The sequence below is a fragment of the Labrus bergylta genome, chromosome 22 (assembly GCF_963930695.1).
Source record: "Labrus bergylta chromosome 22, fLabBer1.1, whole genome shotgun sequence".
NCBI classification, from domain to species: Eukaryota; Metazoa; Chordata; class Actinopteri; order Labriformes; family Labridae; genus Labrus; species Labrus bergylta.
In genome coordinates, this window is record NC_089216.1 from 6,446,054 (window position 1) to 6,473,914 (window position 27,861).

Sequence of the window (27,861 nt, forward strand, 5' to 3'; positions counted from 1 at the left end):
AGCAGCCAGCAAATACACACCCCCCTCATTCATCTTTGTACTGTTGCTTGTACTTTTATTTTCCATGTTGGCCTTCGTACTGAATTTGAGGGTAATTAAAGAAGAAAAGGTCCAAACACATACAAGAGCCAGCTCATCCTGCATCGCTCATGCACAATATGTCATTTTTATTTCTTATTTTAATGCTGCTACCAGGACAGAGGATTTCCAACTTTTTTCAGCACTACAACCTTTAAAAAACCGTTTTAAAAACATTGAAAAAACTGATTTCCATCTGAAGTAGAAAGATGTTTTTTTTTTTTATATATATATAAAAAAGAAAATTTATTCAAAGCCAACCTTACTTTTAAAACTGAATCCAAGTTGGCGACAGATGTGGAAGCAAACTAAATAATAGCCATGAAATTACAGAGGAAACACTGTGCTCTAAGTTTCTGGGTTTCCCATTTCCACCACTAGCACTTATCCTCTGACCAGTTACATTCAGGGCCAAACCAATCAGCAAGTACCGATGCAGATTTATATGTGACATTTAATCTGTGAGCTCCGTCGATGATGGAAGAATTTTCATGCTCTTATTATTCATGATATGGAGTTCTGTTAAAAGCCAGGCAGCCTCACTTTTAAAGAGAAGTGCTGCTGCAGGGAGTCCAACAAAAAGTTACTCATTTGACATTTACAAAAAGCAGCACACATGTTGAAAAGCATCCATCATGGTGATATTCACCCAACACTCAAAAACAACTCTGCTGGTTAATGGCCCCAAATCAATACGACTGATTCAGTCCTTTCCATAAACAGGGTTTGTTTTTATGAACCCCGACTGGAGCTGAGGGAAAGGCTGACTCATCATAAAGGACATGATCTAATGTGTGTGTGTGTTTATGGGTATGAACTGGACACAGGAACATGTTGTACCATGTATGCAGCCAGGCTGCCATGACAGCAGGCAGGCATGATGAAAAGATGCTGGCTCCTCACACAATAAGACGACTGTTAGAAAATAAATCTGTGATGCTAAGAAATTCATCTGTCGTGCGCTGGTCTATTTCTGTTTGCACCTCTGCTTATTTCAGTTTTACTCCATTATACTTAGAGGGGTAAAATTATCTAGTGTAATGTTAGCATCGGAACATAAACTGCAGGGGAGAAGAAGACAAGAATGCCAACAGTAATGGGTAGCCATTTACTTTAATCTTTCCTATTCAGCATTTCCAAGTATAGGCTGGATATAAGACACTGTAATGTAGCTTTCAGCGGATACAAGAGCAACACTTTTGAGTTCCTGCAAGAGGGGTTATTAGCGTTAATTTTCAGAGGACGGCCACAATCAACACTCCTAACCACGGCATGATACACAAGCCTGATGACAGGTCTTTAAATGGAGGAACATACAGAGTATTTTTATGCTCTGGTAAACGTAATGAGATTTGATTTTCCTTATGTATAGCCATTACTTTCTGCAACTATAGATTGCCTTAATGTGTCGTATACTAACCTGAGTTTGCTATTTGCTAACTGTTAACTTGTTCTTGACAGCTTGTGATTACAGGAAACATAGGTGCTAAATATTTACCACAAGGCGGTGTCTCATGGTAAAGGGCTCAGCAGCTCTTGATGTGAAGCCTGCATGTGTATCTTTCCATGCAGTAACATGTTGTATATCATGTATATATATGTAGATCATCTGCATATACATGAACAAATCCTCGCAACGGTGTGCAGCATTCACAAGTGTATTGCTATGTGTTCTTCAAAAAGGTAACTGTGCAAGAAAAAACAAAAGAAACACAGTGCCGCCTCTTAACTTCCTGTTCACATGAATGATAGCAGGTTTGAAAAACCACAGGCAGGTCACATGACGGGGTATGTCGACAAAACTGTCTGCGTTCTTCGACTGCTTTATACATTTTCATTTTGGACCTATTTACACCCAGGGTGACTCTGTTTTTTTTTTTCTTCTTTCACAATCATGCTGAAGAAATAGCCCACTTCCTGTGAAACACTTACAGGAACCAAAAAAAGAGGAAGAGGAAGGACAGGAGTAGACTGAGAGGTGATGGACACGACTGATGAGAACTGCAGTGCTGTTATCGAAGAGGACAGAGGTAGGTTGACTTTAGAGCTCTTTCATTCTTGGTTTAAGTGTTGTATTGAAATAAAGTTGTGAAGAGGTAGCCTACTTTAGTTTAAGGGATAATTGAAGCCAGGCCTGGTTTTAGAACAAAATGACTCAGGGTGCATCTAAGATTAAAGGGGGTGCAGCTACAGTGACTGGCAAAAGCAATTAAAAATTGTGTAGGTGTTATGGGTCCCGCATGTGGTCACCAGGTCATGTGCACCTATCATGACCATCAGAACATGGATGTAATGCACACAATCCAAGTAACTGTTGTCATTTGAAAGCCCTGATTACTTATTGTAAAAAGGGCGCAATGCTAACTTTTGCACCCTCGTAGAACTGGGCCTGAGTGAAGTTAATATTATATGTACTGTTTGAAAGAAAATGTAATGTTTGATAACTCACTAGGTACTGACAGCTAAGAAACAAAAGCTAATGTTAGCCTTCATCCTCTTCCTTGCTAAGCTGTTAGCTTCTCCACTTCAAGTTAAAGTAGATAACCCATTTGGTACCAACAAATACGTGACAATAGCTTATATTAGCATTCAATCATTTCATAATATTACTATTATCTAACATTATTTTGAAGTTACAAAAAAACAGTAGATAACCCATAAGGTACTGACATCTAAGTCACAAAAGCGTATGTTAACTTTCAACCATTTCCTCACTAAGTTTACTACTAGCTAGCAAAATCTGAGGTAAAAAAAACAAAACAAAGAGTCAAGCAAAAGGTACTAAATGAAATTGCTTATGTTATGCTTCAACAACCCGCTTGCTTCATTAGGTATCAAGAGCTAAATAAATGTAGCATTTGTTACAAATTACTTCCTTGCAAAGACAACTGTTCAATCGCAAATTTGGAGGAAAAACAGTTAATAACCTTTTAGGCACCGACAGGCTGGAAGTAGCACTGTAGCGTCCTACTTCAGTGAGTCAAACGCCAGTGACAACTAACTTAAACAAGTTGCTCAGGAGGGCACCTTTGCTGACCACCTTGTGTGACCTGTGCAGGTCGCTGATCTGTGGATCTTTACATCTGGATTTGCGGTCAAATTTAAGTGTCATGATTTGGAGGTTTGAAGACTACAGCAGCTTATGTTAGCGTTTAAGCACGTCCTTGCCAAGATTACTATTAGCTTGCTAGCATTAGAGTTAGCTGGGAATTATTTCCTGTCCTACCACAATGACTGCAACCATGACACGATAATGTTGTCACAATTGTGTTTGAATGCTAACATTAGCTAACGGCTAAAGGCAAGGTGCATTTGGTGAATGATTTGTTATATTTTTGTGTCTTTTGTCGTTTAGATTTTCCAGTTCGGTGCACCGAGGAAATTCTTCTCCCCGTCTTCACAGATGAAAGTGTGCAGGTGGCCATGGACACACAACAGGCTCCAACCACCCAGGTCATCCCTTCACCTGCTCTCCCAGAACTTAAACTGGTCCTGCTGGGTCGAAAAGGAACTGGAAAGAGCTCGGCAGGCAACACCGTCCTGGGAGGAGTCGGAGGATTCGAGAGCGGGAAGCCGACGGAGGAGTGTGTGAAAAGGAAAGCGGACGTGGTGGGGAGGAAAGTCACAGTGGTGGACACTCCAGGATGGGAATGGTACTACCCTCTCAACAGCACCCCCAACTGGGTAAGGAGGGAAACTTTACGGAGTGTGTCACTCTGTCCTCCCGGCCCCCATGCTGTGCTTCTAGTGGTGCGAGCCTGTGCCTCTGTCACAGATGACTACATCAGAGAGATAGAGGAGCACCTGGAGCCGCTGGGGAAAAGAGTTTGGGACCATACGATGTTACTCTTCACGAGGGGAGACGAATTAGGCCTGATGTCCATGGAGCAACGAATCCCGATGAGCGGACAAGCACTCCAGGGACTCCTACAACAGTGCGGAAATAGATACCACGTTTTGGATAACCGGTGCAAAGGCGACGGGACGCAAGTTACAGAGCTGATAAGGAAGCTGGAGGTGATGGTGGAAAAGAAGGCCGGGAGCAACCATTTAGAGATGGATAACACAGTTCTGTTGGGACTTGAGGCAGATGGGAAGAGGAGAGCGAGGGAAAGAAGGAAGAAACAGAGGCAGATGGAGGAGCAGGTGCAGAGAGGGACCATCAAAGCTGCTCTAATGAGTGAGTTATTCAGTCCAATCAAAATGTCATATCACTCAAGATCAATTAAATACAAAGAACAGAAAGACGTGAAAACAACCTGTTGATTGAATATTTGTACATAGATTTTTCGGTCTCGCTGCTCTCATTATCATTTCGAAGAAGCAGCAGGCAGCTAACATGCACTTGCACATTGCTAAACAAGAGATTGGCTAAATTAGATATTAGATGATAAATAAAGTGGATAATTCAGCAGCCAAAAACCTTGGTGTTATCTTTAGAAATTAACAGAGAAACCAAAATGGAGTTAAAAGTGGAGTGAAGAGAGATCTGATTTGATTCAGGGTCATGGGTTGAAACCTAAAATATGCCAGGAGATGCACATTGCATCACTAACCTGCCTGTTTAGCCAGTTTGTTGCATATTTGGATGCATTTTACAGAAAATAAATAAGAGGGAATATCTTTGTCGGTTAGCTTTGTTGTGTGTCTGTTGACTTGTTAGGAGGCTTTTCTTGCTATTAGAGGCTTGGTTACATTTAGACCTGCCATCAACTTCACAAATTTCATCTGTGAGGAATTTGGTAAAAGCCAATAATATAATCAAAATAATAATAGAAATCTGTACCTATCTTTGTTCCAGGCGACGGTCTTCAGGGCTCTGAGCTGGACGCCCACCAGTCCTTCTCCAAGGCTCCTCGACGTTTACCCGAGGTCAGAATGGTTCTCCTGGGCGAGCGGGAAACAGGGAAGAGCTCTGCTGGGAACGCCATCCTGGGCAAAATGGACGTCTTCCAGGCAGGAGAGGTGTCGGAGGAGTGCAACCGGCAGCAGGCGGAGGTGGCCATGCGCTTGGTGACGGTGGTAGACACTCCAGGCTGGGAGGGAGGAATAGCTGGGGCCACGCCTGAGAGGGTGAAAAGGGAAATCATTAACAGTGTGGCCTTGTGTCCTCCGGGACCCCACGCACTGTTGTTGACTCTGAGGGTGGACACGTTGGTTAGATCGGGGCATGTTAAGGAACATCTGGAGCTTCTTGGTGAGGGCGTATGGAGGCATATTATAATGTTGTTCACCCACGGGGATCAACTTCGAGAAGGGGTGGACATTGAGCAGCACATCCAAGGAGGAGGCAGGGAACTCCAGTGGCTGCTGGAGAAGTGCAGGGGAAGATACCACGTCATTAGTAGCTTAGATGGAGGAGGAAAAGGAGGCTCCGGTATGGTGGCAGATCTCCTGCAGAAGGTGGAAAAGATGGCCGCCATGAACAGGTGTGAGGCTTTCTCTGGTTTGGTTCAGGAGGTCAGGGATCTGAGCCGGCAAAGAAACGAAAAGTTCAATCAGCGTCTGAAAGAGATGGGAGATAAAATGCAGCGTCAGGATGCAGAGTTGAAAAACGTGCGAGACAGGGAGATGAAAAGCATCAGGTGGTTTTTTGACAGGAAGAAGAAGGGGAAATCACCTGGGAAAGCGGACATTCAAAAGGAAGAAGAAGAGGAGGATGAGGACAGGAGGGTTGGCGAAAGACGGAACGATATCGGGGATCTAGAGGAAAGGATGCGATGGCTGACAGAGGACAAAGAAAGAGAAATTCAGGACCTGAGCGTAGAGAACGAAAGAATCCGGGTTGCACTGAACCAGATTAGAAAAGAAAGAGACACGGGGATGCTTAACCTAGAGCTAAAAGAGAGGGAGATTGAGGAGCTGCAAGAAAGACTTGAAGAGCAGCAAATAAAGCTTCTCAACCTCGAACGAGCTGGTGTTGAAAACGAACATGAGAGAAAGCAGACGGAGGATGTCATCAAAGGAGAGAAACAAGAGTGGAAGAGGCAGGTGAAGAAATTGGAGGAAAGTGTAGAGCAACAGAAGGAAGAGAAAGCAGAGTGGATGGGAGAGGTCGAGTCTCTAAAAACAGAAATGGAAGCTATTAAAATACAGTATTATAACACTCTGGAGAGAAAAGAAGAAGAAAAACTCAAAGACCTGGCAGAGTTAGAAGACAAACTGAAATCAGAGATGAACATAAGGCTGCTTGAAAAAGACAAAGAGAAGGAACAACTGAGAAAGCAAGCCTCGGAGGAAAAGCAAAAATCCCTAGATGGTAAAGCAGAATTTGAAAAATACATGCAGAGGAAAGCTGAAGAAATGAAATCACAACATGAGAAAGAGATGGATGGAAACATGCGTGAGAAAGAGAAAGAGATACAGGTCGTGAAACTGCAGCTTCAGGAAGAGATGGCAAGGAGAATCAGCGAAATGGAAAGAAAGATGGAGAAAGTGAAAGCTGAACACAAAGGAGACATCGACAAGAAAGTGAAAGACAACGCTGAAAATGTGGAAAGAGCCCAAAAGCAACATGAAAAAGAAATGAGGGACATGAGACAAGAGAAACAAAGAGAGATTGCAGAGATTAACAAGAGCTTTGCAAAGGAAAGAGAAGAACAAAAGAAGGCCAAAAGGAGAGAGATAGTAGAATTGGAACAAAAGTACCTCGTCCAGTTAGAAGAAAAGGGAAAAGTTCATGAAAAAGAGAGGGAAAGGATCCATCTAGATCACAAAAAAGACCTGGAACAAAATGTGCAAGAGAAGAACAACGAGGTAGACGTTTTGAAGCTGCAGCATCAGGAGGAGATGGAAAGACAAATGAATGAAATGGAAAGACAAATGAATGAAATGGAAAGACAAATGGAGGTAACGAAAGCTAAACACAGGGAAGAAATAGATCACATACTGAGAGAAAAGTCGAAAGTTGTAGAAAATGTCAAAAAAGAGTACAGTGATCAAATAGGGGAGATCGAGCAAGAGAGACAAAGAGAGATGAAAGAGCTGAAAGCAGAGTTTGCAGGAGAAATCCAAGAAAAGCAAAGAGAGATGATGGATTTAGAGCTCAAGCATGCTGCTCAGATTCAAGAAAAAGTGCTAGAAAATGAAAAAGAGAAGGAAGTGATGAAGGAAAATCTCGAAAAACACATTTTGGAGAAGATGCGCGAAAGAGACAGGCAAACTGAGGAGTTAAAACATCATCATGATGAGGAAATCAAAGAAATTAAGCAAGACAGTGAGAGGGAAAAAGAAAGGCTTGAAAGGAGTCTCCGAAAAGAAATAGAGCAAAGACTGGAGGTGAAAGAAGGAGAGGTAGAGGAGATGAAATCAAATCTTGAGGAAGTCGAGAAGAAACTGCAGCAAATGGAGGAGAAAGAAACGCATTTTTTAAATAACAAGAAAGAGATGGAGCAGAGACTGCAGGGAAGAGAAGAAGAAATCAAAATGATAAAAGAGCAGTTAAAGGAACTGGAGCAACAATTGTGTCAAACCAACGAGGAAAGGGAGAGAGATGGTTTAAATCACAAGAACCAGATGGAGCAAAAACTTGAAGAAAAAGAGAGAATTATAGAAAAATTGAAACAACACATAACGGATATTGATGAAATCCTTCAAAGAAAAGAAGAAGAGAGAGGAGAAATTATCCTCAATCAGAAGAGAGAGGCGGAACAAAGACTGCAAGACAGAGAGCGAGAGATGGAAGAGATGAAACAACAGCTTCTGAACGACACAGACAGAAAAGTTAAGGAAAAGGAAACTGAGATCCAAAGACTTGAACAACAGGCCGACTCGAGGGAAATGGCATGGAGGGAAGAGCAGAAGAAGAAGGACGAGAGAGACGAAAAGGAGATGAACAGACTCCTGGAGATCATCGATGTGAAAACAAACGAGATCGCACAAGCTCAGCGACTTCTTGGAGAGAGAGATGCAGAGTTTGATAAGACATGTGGGAAGTACTTGAAAGAAATCCAAGAGCTGAAAGAAAGCAATGAAAACCTCACTGCCGCAATGATCGAGATGCAACAGCGTCAAACAGAAGAGGAAATTATAAAGAACACCGAAACGAGTGAGAAACTTAAAGAGAAAGACAACCAACTTGACCACCTGGCACAGAAAGATCAAGAGAATGAGAAAGAAATCGTCCAGCTGAGGCTGACCATTGAGCAAACAAAGTCCGAGCTGAAGCAGCTCACCGGCAAGATGGAGAAAGAGATGACGAGCATGATTCAGAATTACGAAAAAGAGATCGCGAGACGGGACGAGGACACAGAATCCTCAAGAGAGGAGAGAGATCGAGCTCTGAGCCGTTTGGAGGAAGAAAGTCGGCAAAGAGTTTCAGATGTTGCTGAGGAATTGGAGGAAAGTCGGAGGAAAGTTGACGAGCTGCAGGAACAAAATGAAAGGATGAGAATAGAGACTGATAACCTCAAGTTAAAGTGTGAGGAGCAAAAGAAGGAGAATGAAGAAGTTAATAAACATCTCAAGGAACATGAAGATAACAGAAAAGATGAAATTGAAAGTATTCTTGAAGAGAGAAATTTAGAGGCCAGGGTGTTGAAGGAAGCAAATGACAAACTACAGGCACAGGTGGATGAAGCAGAAGGGAAATTGAAGGAAATGATTGAAAAACAAAGTGAATCCAGATTGAAAGACAAGGAGATCGAAGAGGAGTTATATCTGAGGGGAAAAAATGTAGAAGAAAGGGAGCAGGCTCTGATTGGAAACAAGGAGGAGCTGAGGAAAAGAGGAATTGAGCTTGATGCAAAAGAGGAAGAGCTTGTTGAAAGAAAGGGAAAGTTGGAAAATAAGGAAGAAGAACTATGTAAATGGGAAGCAAATTTACAAAGACAGCAAAAAGAACAAGCTGAAAAGGAAAAACTCGAGAGCAAGAGGGCAAAAAATATCCAGAAAAAGGAAAGGGAGCTAGACAGCTTGCTTAGCGCTCTGGAGGGCAAACAGGTGGAGCTCAGCTCTCACGGTCAGGATATTCAAAAGAAGGTAAAAGGACTGAAAGATCAAGGGAAAGAGCTCAAAGATAGGGAGTACTACTTGAGAAACGAGGAGCAGGAGTTGCTCAACTGGAAGTCCAAGTTGCACATCCAAAACGAGCATGTAAACTCTACAACCCAACAGTTGGATGAAATGGGGAAAGACTTGGCTACGCTGAAGGATGAACTTCAGAAAAAGGAGAAAAACATGAAGGCTATGTTTGAGAAACTGAGAAAATGGGAGGAGAATCTGAAAGAACGAGAAGACGGCATTAATGAAAGACATTTAGAGAATAGAGTAGCTAAAGTTGATCGCTCAGAGGACAACTTACTTTCAGTAGATCAAGAGGTCAGCGAGAAGAGGGGGAAGGGAAGAGGAAGGGAGTCGGATAGGGGACAGGATTCAAGAGACAGGGAGGATGATAAGATAGAAACCGCAGTGTCATCTGCAAAGAGCAACAACTGTCACATTGAAACCTTGAAGGAGAAAACTGAGGAAAAGGAAGAGATAAGAGGAGGAGAAGTCGGACAGAGGAAGAAACAAGGCAAAGACAACCTGGAGAGGACTTTGATCACTGAAGATTTACAGTTTGTATCTGCAAGTCAGGGTCAAAGCAGTTCAAACAACAAAGACTTTACGGGGTCAGATTTGAAGGTGATGGTCTTAGGAGAGTCCTGGTCCTCTCGCTCCCCATCTGGTGTCAGCATCCTGTTTGGAGAGGCGCCCAAACTGGACGGATCTTCCTTCAGAACATGGCAGGGTCAGAAAGCTGGGCGTCATCTTGCCCTTGTAGAACCACTAGGTCTGAAGTGGCGAGACGGACCAGATTCAACCCACTCGGTTCAAAGAAAAAACATTTGTGACGGCATCTCTTGGTGTCACCCAGGACCTCACGTCGTCCTCCTGCTCATGCCGGCCTTCTTGACTTGCACACCAAAGTACAGGAGAGCGGTAGAGGAGCACATGAGTGTGCTTCGGGATGGAGTTTGGCAACACACGCTTGTGCTGTTCACATGTGGGGAATTCTTAGGAGAGAGCGCAGAGCAGCACATCCTGAGAAACGGAGAGCTATCGAAGCTTGTAGAACGATGCGGAGGCAGGTATCACGTGATTAGCAACAAGATGAACAACTCTGTGATTGAGGGACTATTGGAGAAGATGGAGGGTATGTTAGACTCCAACAGCTGGGAGCAGTTGTAGAGCTGGGATTGATTGGACTATGAAATTGTCTTAGAAAATATGTTTTCAAACTTATACTGTGAATATGTTTAAATAAATTTGACCAGTCATTTATCCTGTAAAGATCATTTATTCACTGCAAGTCAAAGCACCGATACACCAAGGTACAGTTAATAAGAAATGTAGTGCAACAGTTCGGGTTCTATTCAGAGGGTAACAAGATAAATCCAAGCAGCTGTAAGGTGATTAAAGCAGCAGGAAATACAAATAGCGTAAAAATGTTTTGTCCAACAAAGGTGGAAATTTGCATTAGGCCTTCAAATCTTTTTTAATTTGACAAAGTATTCTGACCTTGGTAGTTTTGGTACCGATAGTGCTTTGATTCTGGGTTCAAACAGATAGACACAAGTCAAAGTTGAGCTGGCTCCTGCTACGTTCATAGGGTCACAAAATGAAGCTGAGGGACTTGACGCTGACTAAATGAATAGGAAGTACAATTACTTTTCAAATCTGCATTGATGTGTTTTTTATATTTTTTCCTTTTTTTTGCTTCTTTGGGTCTTAAGCATGGACAGGGAATCATTCAAAGGGGATACCGACTCCTGCAAGTAAAGGTCTAAATTACAGTTTTTTGTAAGGTTTCATAATCCCAAAAGATTGAGAACCACAGATTTAATATTCAGTATTGCATTGCTCTTAGTACACCTATGTTTGAAATCTCAATCTGGAAAGAAACTATGTACGGTAAATGTCATATTTAACTGATGCAGTATAAAGCACAAAAAAAATAAAAGCTATATTGTAGGCCTACTTGGAAAACGTTATTTTTCCACGTCTGAATTTAACATCCTGCTCGTTGAATGATAGATTTAATTCTTCATTACTGATTCATTGCCTGATTTTAAAGCAAACCTTAGCTGACCTGCACTGTGTGCATTCACCAGACTTTCACACTCTCTCCACAAGATGGGGACCTTGTGTCAGTGTACAGATCACTCATGAGCACCAAAGTAATCAGTGTTCAAAGTCCTCCATGACAAGGAGTTGATGGTGAAAGTATGGTGAAGCCAGTCAAATATTTTCCCTAACCATGTTTTTACTATTTTCTGTGTAAATGGCTACTTTTGAAAGGAAGAGTACACAAAGGCTGACTAGGCCTGTGCTCCATCTTGACTGGAGGCATTTCAAGAGAACCAAACCGTCTCGCAATTATAACCCCAGGGAGCCTCCCGCACGCTGAGAGGACTCCTGCTTTGACAAGTAAATTATGACTCTTGATGAGAGGAGTACGGCTTTCTCAGAATGCAATTTTTGACAGCCGGGAAAATGCGGGTGGATACATACAACAACTCCCATCATCCTTTGAGCCAGATGCAACAGCCAAAAACACTTGTGTGCAATCATCAGGCTAAAAATTACGGAGTGTGAGTGCTGGTCGGTATCTAACATGGCAGCAATATTTTTTTAATCTGCCCTTTCAGTGTGAGCTGCCTTTAGAGACGAGCTGAGAGGGTTTGTGTCAAGATGGATCCCTGCTTCTTTGATCATCTCTGCAGGGTGTGACAGTTTTCAAAGCGTCTGGGGCGAAAATAAGGTGCCAAATTGCAGTCGATTCAAAACATAATTTTCAGACGTCTTAGCATAATGTTTTAAAGATTTCAGGTATCCAACACAAACACCAAAATAAAACTCATTAGCAACACTTTTTTCATTTGAAATCCTTAGACTTATCTTTTTTCTTGGTTTATTGATTATGAGCTTCGATTTATAGCAGAGTGCATGATGGTTTTCTGCTAAATTCATAGATATGGTTTTAAGTGGTTTAGTTTGAAGGGTTTTAGTCTGTTTTAACCTAGAAAACATCATTAATATGCATGACAGACAGATGGATTTGAATTTCCTACAAATATTGTAAATCATCTTTCTGCTTGAGTTTTTGTACCACTGTACCGCTAGCAGTAAATTAGCTCAGCTTAGCAATGTGACTGTGGCTGCATAATAATTAATAACACCTTAGCTAATGGAAACATTACAATTAGAATATTTATGTTAAATAGTAAGCTCAACAGGTGCTGGTAGGCTGCTTACCTCACCACAGAGCCAGTCTAGCCGTTACATCACCCTCATTAAAGCTAAGCCAAGCAGCTGGCTTTAGCTTGATTCTCAGCTAGCGCACAAACATTAAAGTAACATCAAACCTCACCCGGGAACTACAGGTCGTGGTTATGGATAGTGAATTATTTCAGAAGAACAATTGTTTCCTTATCTTGCTGAAAGTTAGTCAGAAGATGAACATTACCCTCGTTTTCGAATACAGGGGTGATGTAGCTCAAAAGTTTTATAGCTTAATGTAGCTATGAAGACGGTTAGCCAAGTCTAGCATAATGTCGACGGTAAATGTCGAAGGAGCCTGACTAAAATAATTAAATCCATCTACCATCTTGAAACGTACGTTTTGAAGTAATACTGTTTTTTTAGCTGTTGCTAGCTGTAGCTTAAGCTAACACGCAAATGTTACTTTTATTGGCTAGTAAATGAAAAGTGTATTTGTCAAAATGTGAATTGTGTTGAAATAACGCACAAGTTATTCAGCATAAATTATCTTATAACGTGAAGGTATGTAGGCTTATAAAATGGTGTGTGAATGTTTAGTTTGGTAATTGAACTTAAGTGTTAAACAATACGTGGTAAAACAAATTGTAAAAGTTGTGTTGATTTTATAAATCACACCAAGGTCAGAAAGACACGGGTATATTTTAAAAGTAAGGTACAAGCATGTAAAAAAAATTGCTCTCTCTATTCAATGCCAAGAACAAAATTAATCACAATATCTGTGAGTTCAAAGGTAAATAAATTCTTCCATAATGTTGAACGTCCATACGTCTGTGACTCTGAATGGTGCAAACAGAGAATGATGAAACCACTCTTTGGTACTTATTGCGGTTTTAGCTGGCATTAGTTCAGATTAAGGCAACATGGTAACCCTAATTTATCTTTATTTGGAACCTTTTAAGGTACTGAATGAGGCTTTTTGGGAAATATGGACGGGGCCACATTTACATGCTGCACAATAGACGGGAACAGCTCAGTCAATCATGCCTATAAATGCTGGAACAAAATTACTGGGCTGTGTTAAAACACAAGTTAATGGTTAGGCAGATTTCTATTAAGGTCTGTGCACTCTCATTTGAATAATGGTCTATCCAACAATGTTTTCCTTTTCAGTACTTGACCCAGGTGGGAAATAAATGTGAATCCGCTTTAACACCTCCATTAATATTCAAGTGGCTTTAATACTCCAGGTTTATTTCCGACTCATGGTAATTAGCAGAGCAGTCCACAGCTATTTCATGATAAATCTCTGTCTGATTGTGTGCTTGGGTGGTGGTAGAAATGACAATGGTTTCATTATAAAGAAGGCTATTGTGAGGAAAAATACTTATAAGTCAGTATTTTTCAAAACTAGGATTGATTTTGTCTTAATACACATAATAACTTTGTTCACAGCAACAAAGATGAAGATTGTAATGCAAAATAAGGTTTTTACATGGTATACTTAAAACGCTTAAAACATGCAAATCATTAGGGCATCATTGATAAGGGGTTTGTAACAATTTATTATTTAATTTATTACTCTGAACAGTGAAATAAAGTGATTAACTGATATTTTGTTGATTTTTTTAAGTCAGTCGTTCCCAACCTTTATCCTTGTAGTCCCTTACATGTTTTCAAGAAAAGCTTTCTTCATGAGTTTGTACTTTTTTAAAGGAAAAAGCAAGTGCCCTTGTGGGAGACCACACCCCCAATGTTATGCTTTTAGATATTGGATGGACATTGTTACTGCTGATAAAGGGGGCCTTGTTAGAAAGTGGTGAATCTGTGATTTCACAGTAAATATTAAGATTAAACAAAGTATTTACTTGCATAAAAGTCATCGTACTCAGACGGTCATTCTAAGAGAATTTCAAAGGCCGAGGTAGCGTCCACTGTGGAGAACAGGCAGAAAAGTGCAAATGATCTTTTCTGAAAAGGTCAGAGCTGGTCCCATGAGGAGAACCAGATATGCTGCCCCCCACACACACACACACACCACCACCACCACCACCGCCGCCACCACCTGAGCTGAGTTAAGATAACGTTAGCCTTTCAGGATTACGCCCACTTTGACCAGTTACATAAACCAACCATGATTCCACACAGGCCCTCTGGAGTCTGTACCCAAAATAGTTGTTGTGCAAAGGAGGGCCGCGAAAGCACAAAATGTTCCTGCCCTGGTAAAAGTGGGGGACAGATGTTCACAAGAACAGACACTCAAAGTTCAGCTCGTTTTATACCAACCATTTTCTCAATTTAATCACAACTGTGTGAGAATACTGGTGGAATGACGGGATTTATTAAGGAGTATTTACATTTATTAAAATGAAAAAATACTTAAGAGTGTACTTTAAAAACAAATCTAAATGTTTGCCCCATAATATTTTAGTTTTAGTCTTTTTCTGAAATAGCTGTAGCAAGTAGATCCATATCAGAAACAATGTTTGTGATTGGGTTAAAGGGGGACACATGTTAGAACACTTTGACTTCAGCTGATTTTGAATTTTTGAATTGTATTCACTGTGGGTGTGATTATTTTTCATATTGTAAACATGCAGCTATATTTTTCTGAAATAATTCTGTGTATTTAGTTGAAAAAATAAGGCCTGTATTTGGAAAAGAAAACTGATCTTGTGCCCAAAAACCTGATTATAAATCCTGCACCCAAAATAGTTTTAGCACAAGGGGGGGCCACGAGAGCACAAAATGTTCCTGCTGCAGAAACAGGGAAGCCAGATGCCAATGAGAACAGACACTTGAACATTAGCTGATCTTCAAAGTAGCGTCGACTGTTCGTACATGAAATGAGGAACTATTATTTTTTTATAGAAAATTATTCAAGATTTTGCAAAAACTGGTGAAAAATTAAGTCGTCGCCTTATTACGCCAGATTTGCGCGTCATTGTGTGTTTCACTTCCTCTCCTTCCTTCCCTGCCCTCTCTGTTTCTGAGGAGAGAGAGAGTGAGAGAGAGAGAGAGAGAGAGAGAGAGAGAGAGAGGGAGAGAGATGATGATGATGCTGCAGATGATGAATCCCCCTCTGGACTGCATCCTTTCTGGCTGAGTGCATCCGGTGGGCCAGAGCCAGGTCCTGGAATCTAGCTAATGAGACACACCCCCCGAAGGCCTGTGTCTTCCTATTGGTCAAAATGCTGGCGGCAGACAAGACGATTGGCTGACTGAATCCTGGGCGAGCAGCTGCCAGACCGTGTTGCAAATCAAACTCGTAGTATTCATATCCAGCATGACACACAGTAAAGAAGCTAAGTGAACGGAGTGAAATGTACACCCAAGCCTAAATCTGACAAAAGGTTCAATAAATAAACATTTTTAAATAAAATATATATATATAAAGAGATTCAAAAATGTTTGCTTGTTTTAAAGGTTAACATTTTATGTTTGTTTTCAACAACTTTAAATAAGTCTCAGAGCGCTCAAAAACATGTCTGTGAAGTTTTTTCGCTGAAAATCCACTCTGATCCTGTATTTGATCGTGCCTATGAACCCCTCTATTTCAGCCCTGCTCAGAACAGGCTGTTTCTGTGTCTGTAACTTTAAATATGTAAATGAGCTGTGTCTGACCACGCCCCTCTGGAAGGGCTTGGGGTGCTCAGGCTTTCTTGCTCCATGTCCTATTGTTTACGGTGAGAATTAGACTCAGAGGGCAGAACAAACACCTAGCTGTGGGAGCGTTACCCACCTGGGGGAGGGGCTACTGCCCTTTGTGATGTCATGACGGGAAAATCTCCAAACGGCCTGTTTGAGCACACATTTTCTGAAAAGTGGAGCAGGCAAAAGACAGAGAGGATGGCCTTTTTTCATCATTGGGGGGTTCGTAGACGGAATAGGGACACATATTAGTGTAAGAAAAAGATGGTAAAGTGTATTTTATAAGATATGTGACCTTTAATTTTTTACATTGGGAACATATTTACTCCTCCTGTATCTAAAGTCTGGTTCTCCTCAATGTTTGTGCTTGCTGATCGTGGATTTAAGTTGTGTCCTTTTAAAAGATATTACACAAAATACAGTCTTAACCGGCCTTTTTCATGGCACTTCATTAACAAAAAAACATTGTATCATCTTCTATGTGTTTAGCTTTTCTCTTGTGGCTGAAGGAGTTATGCTGCCTCTTCAGAGCAGCATCTTTCGGGCAGTATTTCACTACTATTTTCAAGGTACCATTGAACTGAAAGACATCGGAAGGCTGTGTTAAATATGATGGTTCACTTACAATCGCTGTAAAAAATATATATAAACAGATTTGAATTATTTAGTGACATATTTGAGGAGGGACAATGGAAGGGACATGCTGTGACTCTTGCGGCATGAATAAAATATCATATTTTTTACAACGTGCAAAAGCCCAGACCCTCTCACTCGGAAGGTCTTACAAATATTTGTTTTAAGCTGCACTTCGTCGGTAATAATCTGGCCTAAAGAGAAAATATTTTCAGCCTTGAACAATTCAACACTTTTACATATTAGAGTCATTTTCTATTCAAATCTCTAACCACACATTTTCAGTATTCTGCCTCAAGTTTTAAAAGGCACAAAGACTTGAAAAAAGAGCAACAGTCAAGAAAAAAAAAGATGTGAAAAAAGCTAAACTGTCTCTTTCCTCGTATATACATGTGTGACATTTTGCCTCTCTGTCTCATTGTCCTCCTCGGAGCTGTGAGGCGAGTTCAGCTGAAGTTCAGGACGCAAGAAGAGGGGATGACGCATATTTCCGGTCATAAGTGAGCGGTCTTTGATCAGCTCATGGTGGCAGATAGCCTCAGGCTAAAGAAGAGAGGAAAAACCAAGAGCAGCGTGAGGAGAGAGCAGTATGACTACAGCCAAAGAGACATAGAGAGGCTGTGGAGGTTTAAGGATGTATGAACTGTAAAACAGGGGGGTCACCTCCCCTAACCTCCTCCTGGTTACAGAACAAGACACTGAAAAGGACACAAAGACATGTTGCTGTTGTTTAAGGGGGATTTGTCTCCTTTTGTGGTCACTGTCTGTGTCTTTGGGGATATTGTGCATCATTTTCTCACCTGTAACAGGGCTCTTTGTTGACTTTTTTAGGGGTTCTTTTGTTGACTTTTTGTGTTTTTGGGGTCAAACACGTGGTCTTTTGAAGTCACTCTGTTGTTTCTTCGTATTCATCTAAAGATACTGAGTCTCCTTACGGTTGTTTTTGTCTCTATGTAGTTGTTTTTCATGTCTTTTAAAAGGCTTTATATGCAATTTTTTGATCCAGCAGATGTCGCCCTTGAGCACCAGCATGAAACCAAAACAACTCGCGGTGCATTGTTGTGTTAGCATGCTAATGCTAGCGATCTTTATTATGCTCGTATCTTCACACTGCATGTAAATTAACCTGAAATGAGCGTGATCTAGAAACACAGTTAAGCAGTGAGTACAGTATGTTATTCTTCTTTTCTCTAGTCCCTCAATTAAACAACTTTTATACAAGAGGGGAGGAGTCAGCCGGTTGTCCAGGCGATGTAAACAAAGTGAAGATAGGACTCTGAAAACCCTGAAAACATCAAAGGCAGTGGGACTCGGGTGTTACACCCATTGTAGACAGTCATGACTCACAGAGTTATTTTCAGAGGATATACTTGATTTCTATTTTATTTAAGTGTGAAGAATCACATATAAAGCCTTAAGTTGCTTTGAGTCTCTGTCATTAGCGCTGTTCAGGCTGCCATTTCAAGCCTGCAATATGTTCGTCCCTGTGACGATTCGCCTTCAATCTGATAGTTGTGGAGGCGTAATGGGGGGACGAAGTGATCCCCCCTCTGTACTGTCTTTGGAGGTAGTTACAGAGGAGAGACGGTTTGAGTGGAGCCATCGGGGCAGCGCAGTGCTGTGTGTGCGCACATGTTCGACTGTGTGTTTGTGGAGCTCCTGCTGTGCTCGTGAACTCACAGACTAGGAAATATAACGCCTTTGTGGAATCAATATAAATGTACAAAGACGAGTTGACCACTTAGTTTAGTTACTAATGTTCTCCATTTGTTTTCGGTTGTATTACAGCCTTTCATTAACTTCAAACTTACTTCAATGTCGGGTAGATTTTCCTTTTGACACTTTTATCTTTACACAGTTGAAAGTGGTTTTAAAGAGGAAAGAAGATGTACCAAAGGGGCAGAACAGATGTAAGAAGATGAAAGCTTCTGTGTAATTTAATCCCCACTCTTCAAGAAACATGTCTTAGACTGTCGAACTGCATCATACAAAACACACTTACACCCATGTCCACTCCTGTCAGCTCCCCTCTTTCCTCTCCTCCCACGTTCTCTCCCTCTCTCTCTCCTCTGTTTCATAGTTTGTCAATTTGCATCTCTCCCCACTCCCAGTTTGCTTTTGTTCCTCGTAATCGTCCTGCACGGGCTTAGTCGTCATTGGGAGGGTCATAGAGTCAGTGTGTACCATCATATCTGCCCAATTAATCAAAGCTACATCACGTAATCGCAGCTGAGAGATTCTCGGTAATGCCTGGCAGCAGGGGTCAAAAGTTCACAGAGGATGAGCGCCCTCTAGTGGCCAACACAGTGTCCCATCTGTACACTGTGTACTCTGAGTGCTCTGCAGTGTTTTTTGCTCATTATTTATTGCATGCAGATGTATACACTGCACATACGCATGCATGCATGAATGTTCACCCCTGGGCGATGTTTATTTTCATGTATTTGCATCATGGCGTCCTTTTTTTTCCCCAAGTATTTTTCTGTTCTGCTCTTAACCCTGCCTTGCCATGTGTACAAACACACACACAACACACACACAAACACACACACACACACACAGAGGGAGAAACTGATCCAGCTCATCCTTGAATGCCCGTTTCACCTCATCTAAGTAACATTATATAAGACCGACAAAAAAGATCTGTACAAACGACATCAGGGAATTATGAGGCTAAAAACTTAATAAGCCCACACACTCCATGCACACACACACACATACGCACAACAAGAACAAGAGACTTTTCCATGTTACCTCATCTAAACGTCTTACTCTCCTAATCTCTTGATAACAAAAGAACAAGTTGTACAACGTTTTCGTTCAAAATGTCCAAGTTTAGGCAGGACAGATGTGTTTCAGGAAGCGCACACTCACACAGAGACACACACTAGCGCTCCCCCAGGCAACAGCAAGATATTCTATTGGAAAATAATTAGACTCAATACTATTCAATCTCTGGTTTAGGCTGCATTTTTTTTTTTTTTTTTGGGGGGGGGGGGGGGGGGGGCTAATCCAGAGAGCCGCCCGGCACCGTACAACACCTTGAAAACGCTTTCTTTCACCTTTCCTCTGGGATCCTACGGCAGGAACTGTTATTCCACCTCAGGTTTATCTCGATTACCCTCATGAAAGTTTGATGGGTCGGCTGAGAGCAGGAATCACAGCTCAGGCAGGAAGTGAGGAGCAGATTAAAGATTAATTGTGTGTATGTATAATGAAGTCGTTCCTCTACTGCTTTGGTCAAGTGTGTCAGAAGTGGAAAACATGCACGAGGGCGGCCTAAAAAACTAGAATTCTCTACGATGGAGCTGGAGTCAGACCTTTCCCAGCATGAAGATGGCACCAAATAAAGCTTCTTAAATGAAAATATGGCAACTTACTGAAGCCAAAAGACAGAATGGAGGAAAGGCAGCGAAAATAAAAAAAGGGACACTTTTTTGTCTTAATGGTTCCATTTCTTTAAATGTTTCAGGAGTTAAACATTAAAAAAGAGATCATCTTGTTTAATTTCCTGACACTAAAGACAATGTGATGTTGATGTGACAAAAGAATATGTATCTCCTCATTTGTGAAACCTCTAAAGTCAAACTTCACAAGATGATCCACGTTCCTCATTTTTGTACAAACGGCTGCTGCTCCTCTGATGTAACTATAGACTAAAATAACGACTTCATTCTTGTTAATTAATTACTTAAATCTCGTTAATTTAACTCGAGAATACTCAGAAATGTATGACTTTAATCTTGAAACCTCAGATTTTTCTCCCCCTTAATGTGGCCCTACTGTAAAACTTTGTGCTATTTTGAGTTTAGAGTCTAATCCCATGATTAAAAATATAGACTGTGAAAGCTTCACTCTTTATTCTGTAGATGGAAATGGTAATGGAGCTGCTTTGGACTGAGGTTGGTTTATATTGATTACATGTATTTTTAAAGAAAGACATTCTTTTTGTGATGATCGACCAAACTGAGCTTTTCAAGTGTTATCATTTGTAAGCTTGGAATTTCAACTCTCTCTGTGAAAGCGGGTGATGAATGGCAACAACGATCTGAGTCAATTAATCACCGTCTCGTTTTAAAAAACATACTTTTTATACCCATTAAAGCTGTGTACAAGGCCACTGTCAGCCCGGCAGAAAAAGTCTAATTTAAACGTGTGGTGAGGTGGCGACCTGCTGCTTTGAATATAAATCCTGTCATGGTGATATCACTGCTTCACTGTGTGTGTTTGATCTTGTCCTCGCTCTGGATGTCAAACCTCGACATGAGCTCAGAGAACTTCAGAAACAAATCAATGAAAGTTTACAATAAAAAAAAAACACGTGACCTCTCCTTTCTTTACGCATTATGGGTTCATGTGTTGGAGGAAATAATCAGCTCGGTGTCCGGGGGGCCGATGAAAGAGATGATGGCTGTTTTTTTTTTTCCGAAACCTTCTGACCTTCGCACACATTAAAACAGGCGGCATCTAAAGAAACACTTTACAGACTGAAACCGGTTCAGCTTGAGATGGGAAATCTGAATTTTATAAAGGCGATAAAAGGGAAATAAAGAAGAGAAAAACTGAAGTGAGAATCCAGTTAAAGAAAAATGTTAAACACAGATTCACTGTAAAAACTCTAATCATGGTGTGTTTGAAATATAAGCCACATTCACCCGACACATCCAGATTTACATCTTATTTCGAGATTTATAAAGCAAGAAACTAAGGCTTGAATAGATTAAAAAGAGTACAAATAGCTGTCTTTGAATGCAGCAAGCAAATATGAATGAAATGAGATTTTAAACTTTTCCTAGAAACGAGAAGATGTGGAGCTTTGCACTCTGCACGACAGCGCCAAGGGTTCAACAACAAAAAGCCAACCACTAAAAGTGAGTTTCCAGAAGAGCTTTGAAAGAGGACACTTAAGTTTGCCTGCTTGGCGTCTGCAGGCGGGGAGTTCCTCAGCTGTGGGGCTTAAACTGCAATGGCTCGCTCATGTTTTGTGACCAGCTGAGTTTTTAGGATCCACTGCTGGAGGATCCCAGTCAGCGGTTCTGCTCATAGGGAGTCAGCAAATCCCAGATATAGGTTGGGGGCCCTGCCTGGCTATTTAAGGCTTTAAAGCCTGAGGCCAGCTTGAACATCACTGTGACTATTTGCGGTTGCTCTTTTGGGTACGTGGTAGCCCAGCGAGCACTAACATGACAGAGTACATCGCTGTTGTGCTGTGAAAAACAGCGACATGAGCGCTAAACAGAAAGAGACAGCCGTTCAAAACAGCCGCACACGTTTGTCTTTGTTTACGTTGAGGGTCAAAGCCTGCAGCCTACATGTTGTCAAACAGAAAGAGGCCTTGTGGTGACTGTAGCATCGCTGTGAGTCACTGTATGCCCGAAGCTGTTAATGCATGTACGCATGGAGTCTGTCAGAGCTCTGTGTGAGCGTCACATGTAGCATGTTTCATTCATCTTTGTTGTAAAATGTTGTCAGTCTAAAGTGAGATTTGTCTTTGTTGTGGATACACAGCTGCCGTGTCATAACACACAGAGGAGCTGAAGGTGCAGTATACCCTACTATAGTTTCAGTGCACAGTTTGTATGTGTGTCCTGCTGCAAAGCCCCAGAGCCCGTGAGCCCAGTAAAGCGTTCAACTGCTCGCGAGTGTAGGTCGAGCCCACATCATAAAAAATGCATACCGTGGCATATGGTGTGCCAAGCAGCGTTAGAGGCAATACAGCAGCAGCCCATACACTCATAAATCCATATCCATTACTGACATTTCTCTTTTTTCTAAGCCACAGGTCAATAGTTCACTTCGCATCACACAGGAGGAAAAAAAAAAACACAACATCTGCTTCTGTTGCCATGGCAACTGGCTGCTGCTGCTGCCTGACAGACGGAGTGAGAAGGAAGAAGAAAAAGAGAGAGAGAGATGGGGTACAGGTTTTTTATTTTATATATATATATATATATATAAATATTTAAATATATATATTTATATATATATATATATATATATATAGCTGCAGGTGTATTTTAATGCATTTTGACACCAACCGAGGAGCGGTGACACCAGCTTTTCAGTAGCACTGCAGGTCCCTTGTCTTTTATGCTCTCACACATCTGGACTATTATGAGTGTTTTACCCACTCGTCAAAACACATTTGATTCACCTGTTCCTGAGGCAGAGAAAGGTGTCCAGAGGTCGCCGCCATGCAGCGCCTTACATCAAACACCACAGCCGCATTGACAAACAGATTAAGAGAAGTTATATGAAGCTGGTTCTGAAGGAGAATGGAATGAATAGTGATGCCTCTATATGACCTATATGATCACTCTCTTGATCAGGTAAGAAAGGGTGTCAGAAGCCACCAACTGATAGTGCCTTAACCTGCAGCGTTCTTTGTGTTCACACACTTGAAAGTCTCCTCCCTAAAAAACAAATCGACAAAATGTAAGAAGACAGGTAAAACCCCAATCAGGTGCGGGGTCCTGTTTTTGCTCATCCGACTTCACAATCAATCAAACGTTCAGCTTGAAGACTGTTACAGCAGCTGAGATGACTCATTATAATGATGGTTTCTGCCATTGAACAGGTTTCAACAGCAAATATGACGGATTATTTTTTTGATACCGTAAAAAACAGAATCATGTTGAATCAATAAAATCAACTTGTTTTTCTTGCTGTGTAATTCTTCATCAATCTGTTAGTCTGTACAGCTGGGGGATCCCACTGTGTCCATGTAGGGGGTTAAAACATTTACAGCAGGGGACACTAACAGGCTAATATTATTTGAGTTATTTATTGTAAGAAATGCCAGAAGGAGAACATACTCTCTTGATCTACTTTTTGTGTATACATTTTCACAAAAAACAGCTAAAATATGCAACTTTAAGTCATTTTTCTTATGTTTTTGGAAGGAATCTCTCGACCCCCAAGCAGGTCCTGACCTGCAGTATGGGAACCCCTGCTTTAGAGTACAACCGTCCCGTTCATTTGTTTTGAGGTGTGAATTAAAGTGTGAGCATTAAAGAAAAGTAAGAAACTTGTAGCCCACCTGTAACACACCAGATTCCTGCAGCTTGTTTGTGTCGTACCTGAGCATGCAGAGAGGAAACAGAAGGAAAGCAGTGTGCTTTTAGCATGGCTTAGTAGGTGTAGTTGTTGCATCAATTTTAAATGCAACTTGTTCGTTCTTCTATGTCGACAACACTGACCTCGATTCAAACCTCGCCGAGCGGAGACAACGGAGAAACATTTAAGAAAACTCAAGAAATCTGTCATGAACTTAATGCGACCTAATTATGTTCTTATGCTGCCTCAACACGTGTTGGTTAACCTCGGTTTAAACGGCTTCATCGTAAGACACACACACACATCATCTGGCTGTTTTAAAGGCACACACACACACACGCACGCACGCACACACACACACACACACACACACACTCATACATAACACACTCATGCAGCTGTAAGGGTTAGTGTTTGATATGCATGAGTGGAGTGCCAATTTAATTAAAAAGTAGAGATGAGATGAAATTTTAAAAAAGGACTACAGGGGGAATAAATGACTCTGCTATAGGCCTGATGGACAAAAACATTCTTCTGCAGTACAAATAAATCATGATTATTATAATAACTTTTAATATTCAGCTTTTCAGTGTTTTAATTTCTCTTACTAGTTTGAAAAGAAATACCAGCGTCTCTCCCCGAGCAAAACAAATTGAGCTATTAAACTAATTACTACTTAAATTAGTTTGCAGCTTTTTTTTCTTCCGCTCACAAACTGCATTACAATTTGAAATTAATTTCCCTAAATCTGTTTTCCAATCAACAAGAGGGTTAATGCAGGGCTATTAGGAGAACATTTTTCTCAGCATCCCATTAATTTAATTCCATGTTTAACAGTACACACAGGAGATGGGAATAATAACAATAATAATAATAATCGTAATGATGATTGTTTAAAAAAAAAAAAAAAAAAAAAAAAAAAAAAAAAAGAGGCAGCAATTAGGGAGCTGTGTTGTGGTTCTGATTGATGATGAATTATTCATGAAATCAGAGAAAACTAGAATGAAGGGATCAGCTTGCCCAGCGAGGAGGGATCAGTATAAAGACAGGACACACTGCTGCCTTTTTTCTTAGAGGACACACACGCCTGTCTGCTGCTGCACATAGGGGATCAAACTACACCAATCAGGTACTTTTACTCCTATGATTATAATTATTCATTCTTAAACTGCCACATATTTATAATTTTTATGTATCTGAAGGTGCTGGATTTGGATTTGCATTTGGAAAACTGGCGATTTTCTAGCACTTGTGATCATTTGTAGCTCTGTTACTACTTTTTTTTTGTATTTTAGATTTTTGTCAAACTGCATTTAAAAAAATAAGCTTACATTTAAAGTACTAGTTTTTCCCTTTTTATGAGGAATACATTATCAGCAATGTAGTACAGATAATAAGTCATATTCATACATTCGATCGCATGCTACAGTTTGTTAATATTTTATTAATTGATAAAAGATTTAAACCTCTTTACTTAGTCAAGTGGAATGCCAACGGTGATTGCTGTAAATTTATCTTCCTATGCGCGTAAGAGTGAGAGAATAAAGAGTTGTTTCTTGTTGTTTTGTGATTATTTCTACTTCTCATTCAGTAACCTTCACCCTGCAGAAAAACCCCAGACATAATTAACACCACTCTTCTTAACATGGGGAGATCTCCCCTGAAACAGGCGGACTCTACGACCTAGCAGCCTCAGCGTGGCCTGGTCCCTGCGCGCGGTGCATTCACAGTTCACAGGCATCTCGACCTAAATGCGATGTGACGGGAGAACCTTTACTGAAACAAACGGGAATATAGTATCAGGGAAGGCTGACCGAGCTGTGAACCGGGGCCCTAACACAGAGCAAATTAACATCAGCAGAAATAGCTCAGCGTTTTCAGATCGCTTATGTGCCAGGCAGCAAATGCATCCAGCGCTTGTCAGGTCATCTTAGCCTGCAGATGTCGTACAAAAACAGGTCGATGCGATGGGGCGGGGGGGCTCGCCCGTCCTCGACCTCTGACCGCTGAGCTGGACGGGCTCCTGAGGTGCTGCAGCTTTGTGTCCAGCGGGCAAACGTCTCGGGGCCTGAGCTTTCAGTTGCACTATCTTCCACCATGAGATCTCTTTCGTGGTGTCTTCCCCGAGCAAAGTCGTCTAATGATGCTGTCTTTGCCACTCGGCCCGGGCCGCCTGAAAGCACAGAGGGGGGGAGAGGCCGCCCTCTCTAAATGTAGTTTGATTTTAAGGCCACAAAATGGGATCCTTAGTGCATCACTTTATGGATCCTGGTTGTGCAAGGTCAACTCTTCAAACACATGACAGTGATGTACAGCTGTCACAGCAGATCTTCTCTTTCTGGCTTCCTGAAGGGTCCATCGGACGCCAGATGCCAGTTAGGGGGCTGCAGCAGCAGATAGAGCAGCTTTTAAAAGCCTGGTTATATGTTTTCAGCCAAAATGACTAGTAAAAAATAAAAAATAGAATCATACAGAAGTAATATTACTCATTCATTACCAATCACACAATAGAAATGTGCAGAACCGTCTGCCTGCTTTTACCTGGCACCACTTCACCAACTACCAAGGTGCATGGAGTGTGAAAGGCTTGAAGAGGTCAACCAGTTCCAGAAACACTTGTAGTATGAAGATCAACTTTATTAACTTTATTAGACCCATGTGATTTCGGCTTGTGATTTTCGGCCATGTGACCCTGATGAAGGCCACAAGCCAAAACGAGTCGGTCTAATGAAGTTGATCCACCATGATGCTGGGTAATTACTTATTCTGCCATGTTTGACTCGTATGTGGGCGTGAACCTTTTGGCAGCGGGTGTGTCCTCTCGCCTCTGCTAATGATGTTGCCCAGGGCAACGGGACAGACTGTAATAAACCGTAGCCACATCAACCAATAACTAGTAAGAGGGCGAAGGGTATAACGTTGATTATTGTGTTTACAACGTAGACTGTATAAAAAGATGAACAACATAACAGCTCCATCTTTGAAGCCAAACTATTTAGAGCTCCCCCCTACTGACATGCTGCAGCATAAGTCAAACCTTGCCTCCTCCATTTTTTAACAGACACATGTCACAAGTGAAAATACACGTCAAATACCGGGATTCTGTCATGACTGTTTGTTATTCACCGCGCTGATTTATGTCCAAGTGTTCAATTAGCGGAAAAGCTATCTGAGGTAACAAAAAACCTGTTACATCATGATTGACAGCTCTTTTGACAAATGAGGCGTTTGCGGTGCACCAGATTGACGAGGTAGAGGTTGAACATTGAGAGGAAAAGTAGCGGACACCAACAAAGGAGACAGTAAACCGTCATAACCTGCTTCAAACAGACACAAGTCTCTGTTCTTCTGGACTGAACCAACCTGAGCGATCTTTGCTGTTTTACCTGTAAGTTAAAGGTATGCTTTTGTTAGCAGAAGAGGTGTATGTCTTTGCCTGTTGTGGGGGTATTTTGGCTGCAATGGAAGAAGATGGCGACCTGACGTCCATATTTATATACAGTACAGTCCATGTTTTAACATTAAAAGTTGTGTTAAAGACAAAACGAGGCAAAGACGAAAAAAAACAATTTAGTGTAATTTAAGAGCCACATAGGACTCAGTCAGTGTGTAAGATAAATTGAGGGTTTGTGAGTGTAGGCAGAGAAGTGGATCCATCTAGAAAACCAGATCTCTGTCTTCTTAGAGCATTATTTTGGCAGATCACATGAAAAAAAGTCACTAAAAACAAGGAGAGAAAAGAACCTCCAGCACCCAGCTGTCATGAAGACAAGACTGATACAAGTTAGTTAGATCTTGAAATAAATTGATGTCGACAGGCTCAATAATCTGATGAATGAAATCTTGTGGATTCCAAAGGTTTTTAATTCAAGAACCAAAACAATCAGACCAGTTGGTTTCAATTTTGAACATGTAGTGGAGTCGTGTTTTTTTTTCTCATTTAGGCATGATAGATTGTTAAACTCAAAACTGAAGTTAATTAAGTCAATATCACAGAACAGGGCCAGAAACAATGCACAGTCCATAAAAGGAGCCGGGTGTTGCAGAGAAATAAAGTCTTGATATTTGGATATTTCCGCCGCCTGCATCTTCTGCTATGGAGGACTTAAAGCTCTAGAGACTTTACAAAAGGCCTTTACATGCAAATGCTTTTTATTAAAACAAGCAAATCTAGCATTAAAAGGCATAAACCTTTTTTTTTGTTTTCTAAAATGAACCCAAAAATAGTGAACAGCCATGCAG

At 41.2% G+C, this 27,861-nt stretch overlaps 1 protein-coding gene across 1 annotated transcript; it reads left to right on the forward strand.

Annotated features, from left to right (window-relative positions):
- Positions 1-1,349: 1,349 nt before the first annotated feature.
- Positions 1,350-10,339, forward strand: si:dkey-185m8.2 (trichohyalin). The gene is made up of 3 exons (XM_020640361.3): positions 1,350-2,108; positions 3,434-4,258; positions 4,880-10,339. The coding sequence occupies exons 1-3, from the start codon at positions 2,060-2,062 to the stop codon at positions 10,246-10,248; spliced, it is 6,243 nt and encodes a 2,080-aa protein (XP_020496017.3). The 5' UTR covers positions 1,350-2,059; the 3' UTR covers positions 10,249-10,339.
- Positions 10,340-27,861: the final 17,522 nt, after the last annotated feature.

What these genes read in the sequence shown, in the direction of transcription:
- si:dkey-185m8.2 (XM_020640361.3), top strand. Translation starts at nt 2,060, where the DNA reads ATGGACACGACTGATGAGAACTGCAGTGCTGTTATCGAAGAGGACAGA. An exon ending in TGTTATCGAAGAGGACAGAG is followed by an intron (nt 2,109 to 3,433) that starts GTAGGTTGACTT and finishes TTTGTCGTTTAG; the next exon opens with ATTTTCCAGTTCGGTGCACC. An exon ending in CATCAAAGCTGCTCTAATGA is followed by an intron (nt 4,259 to 4,879) that starts GTGAGTTATTCA and finishes TCTTTGTTCCAG; the next exon opens with GCGACGGTCTTCAGGGCTCT.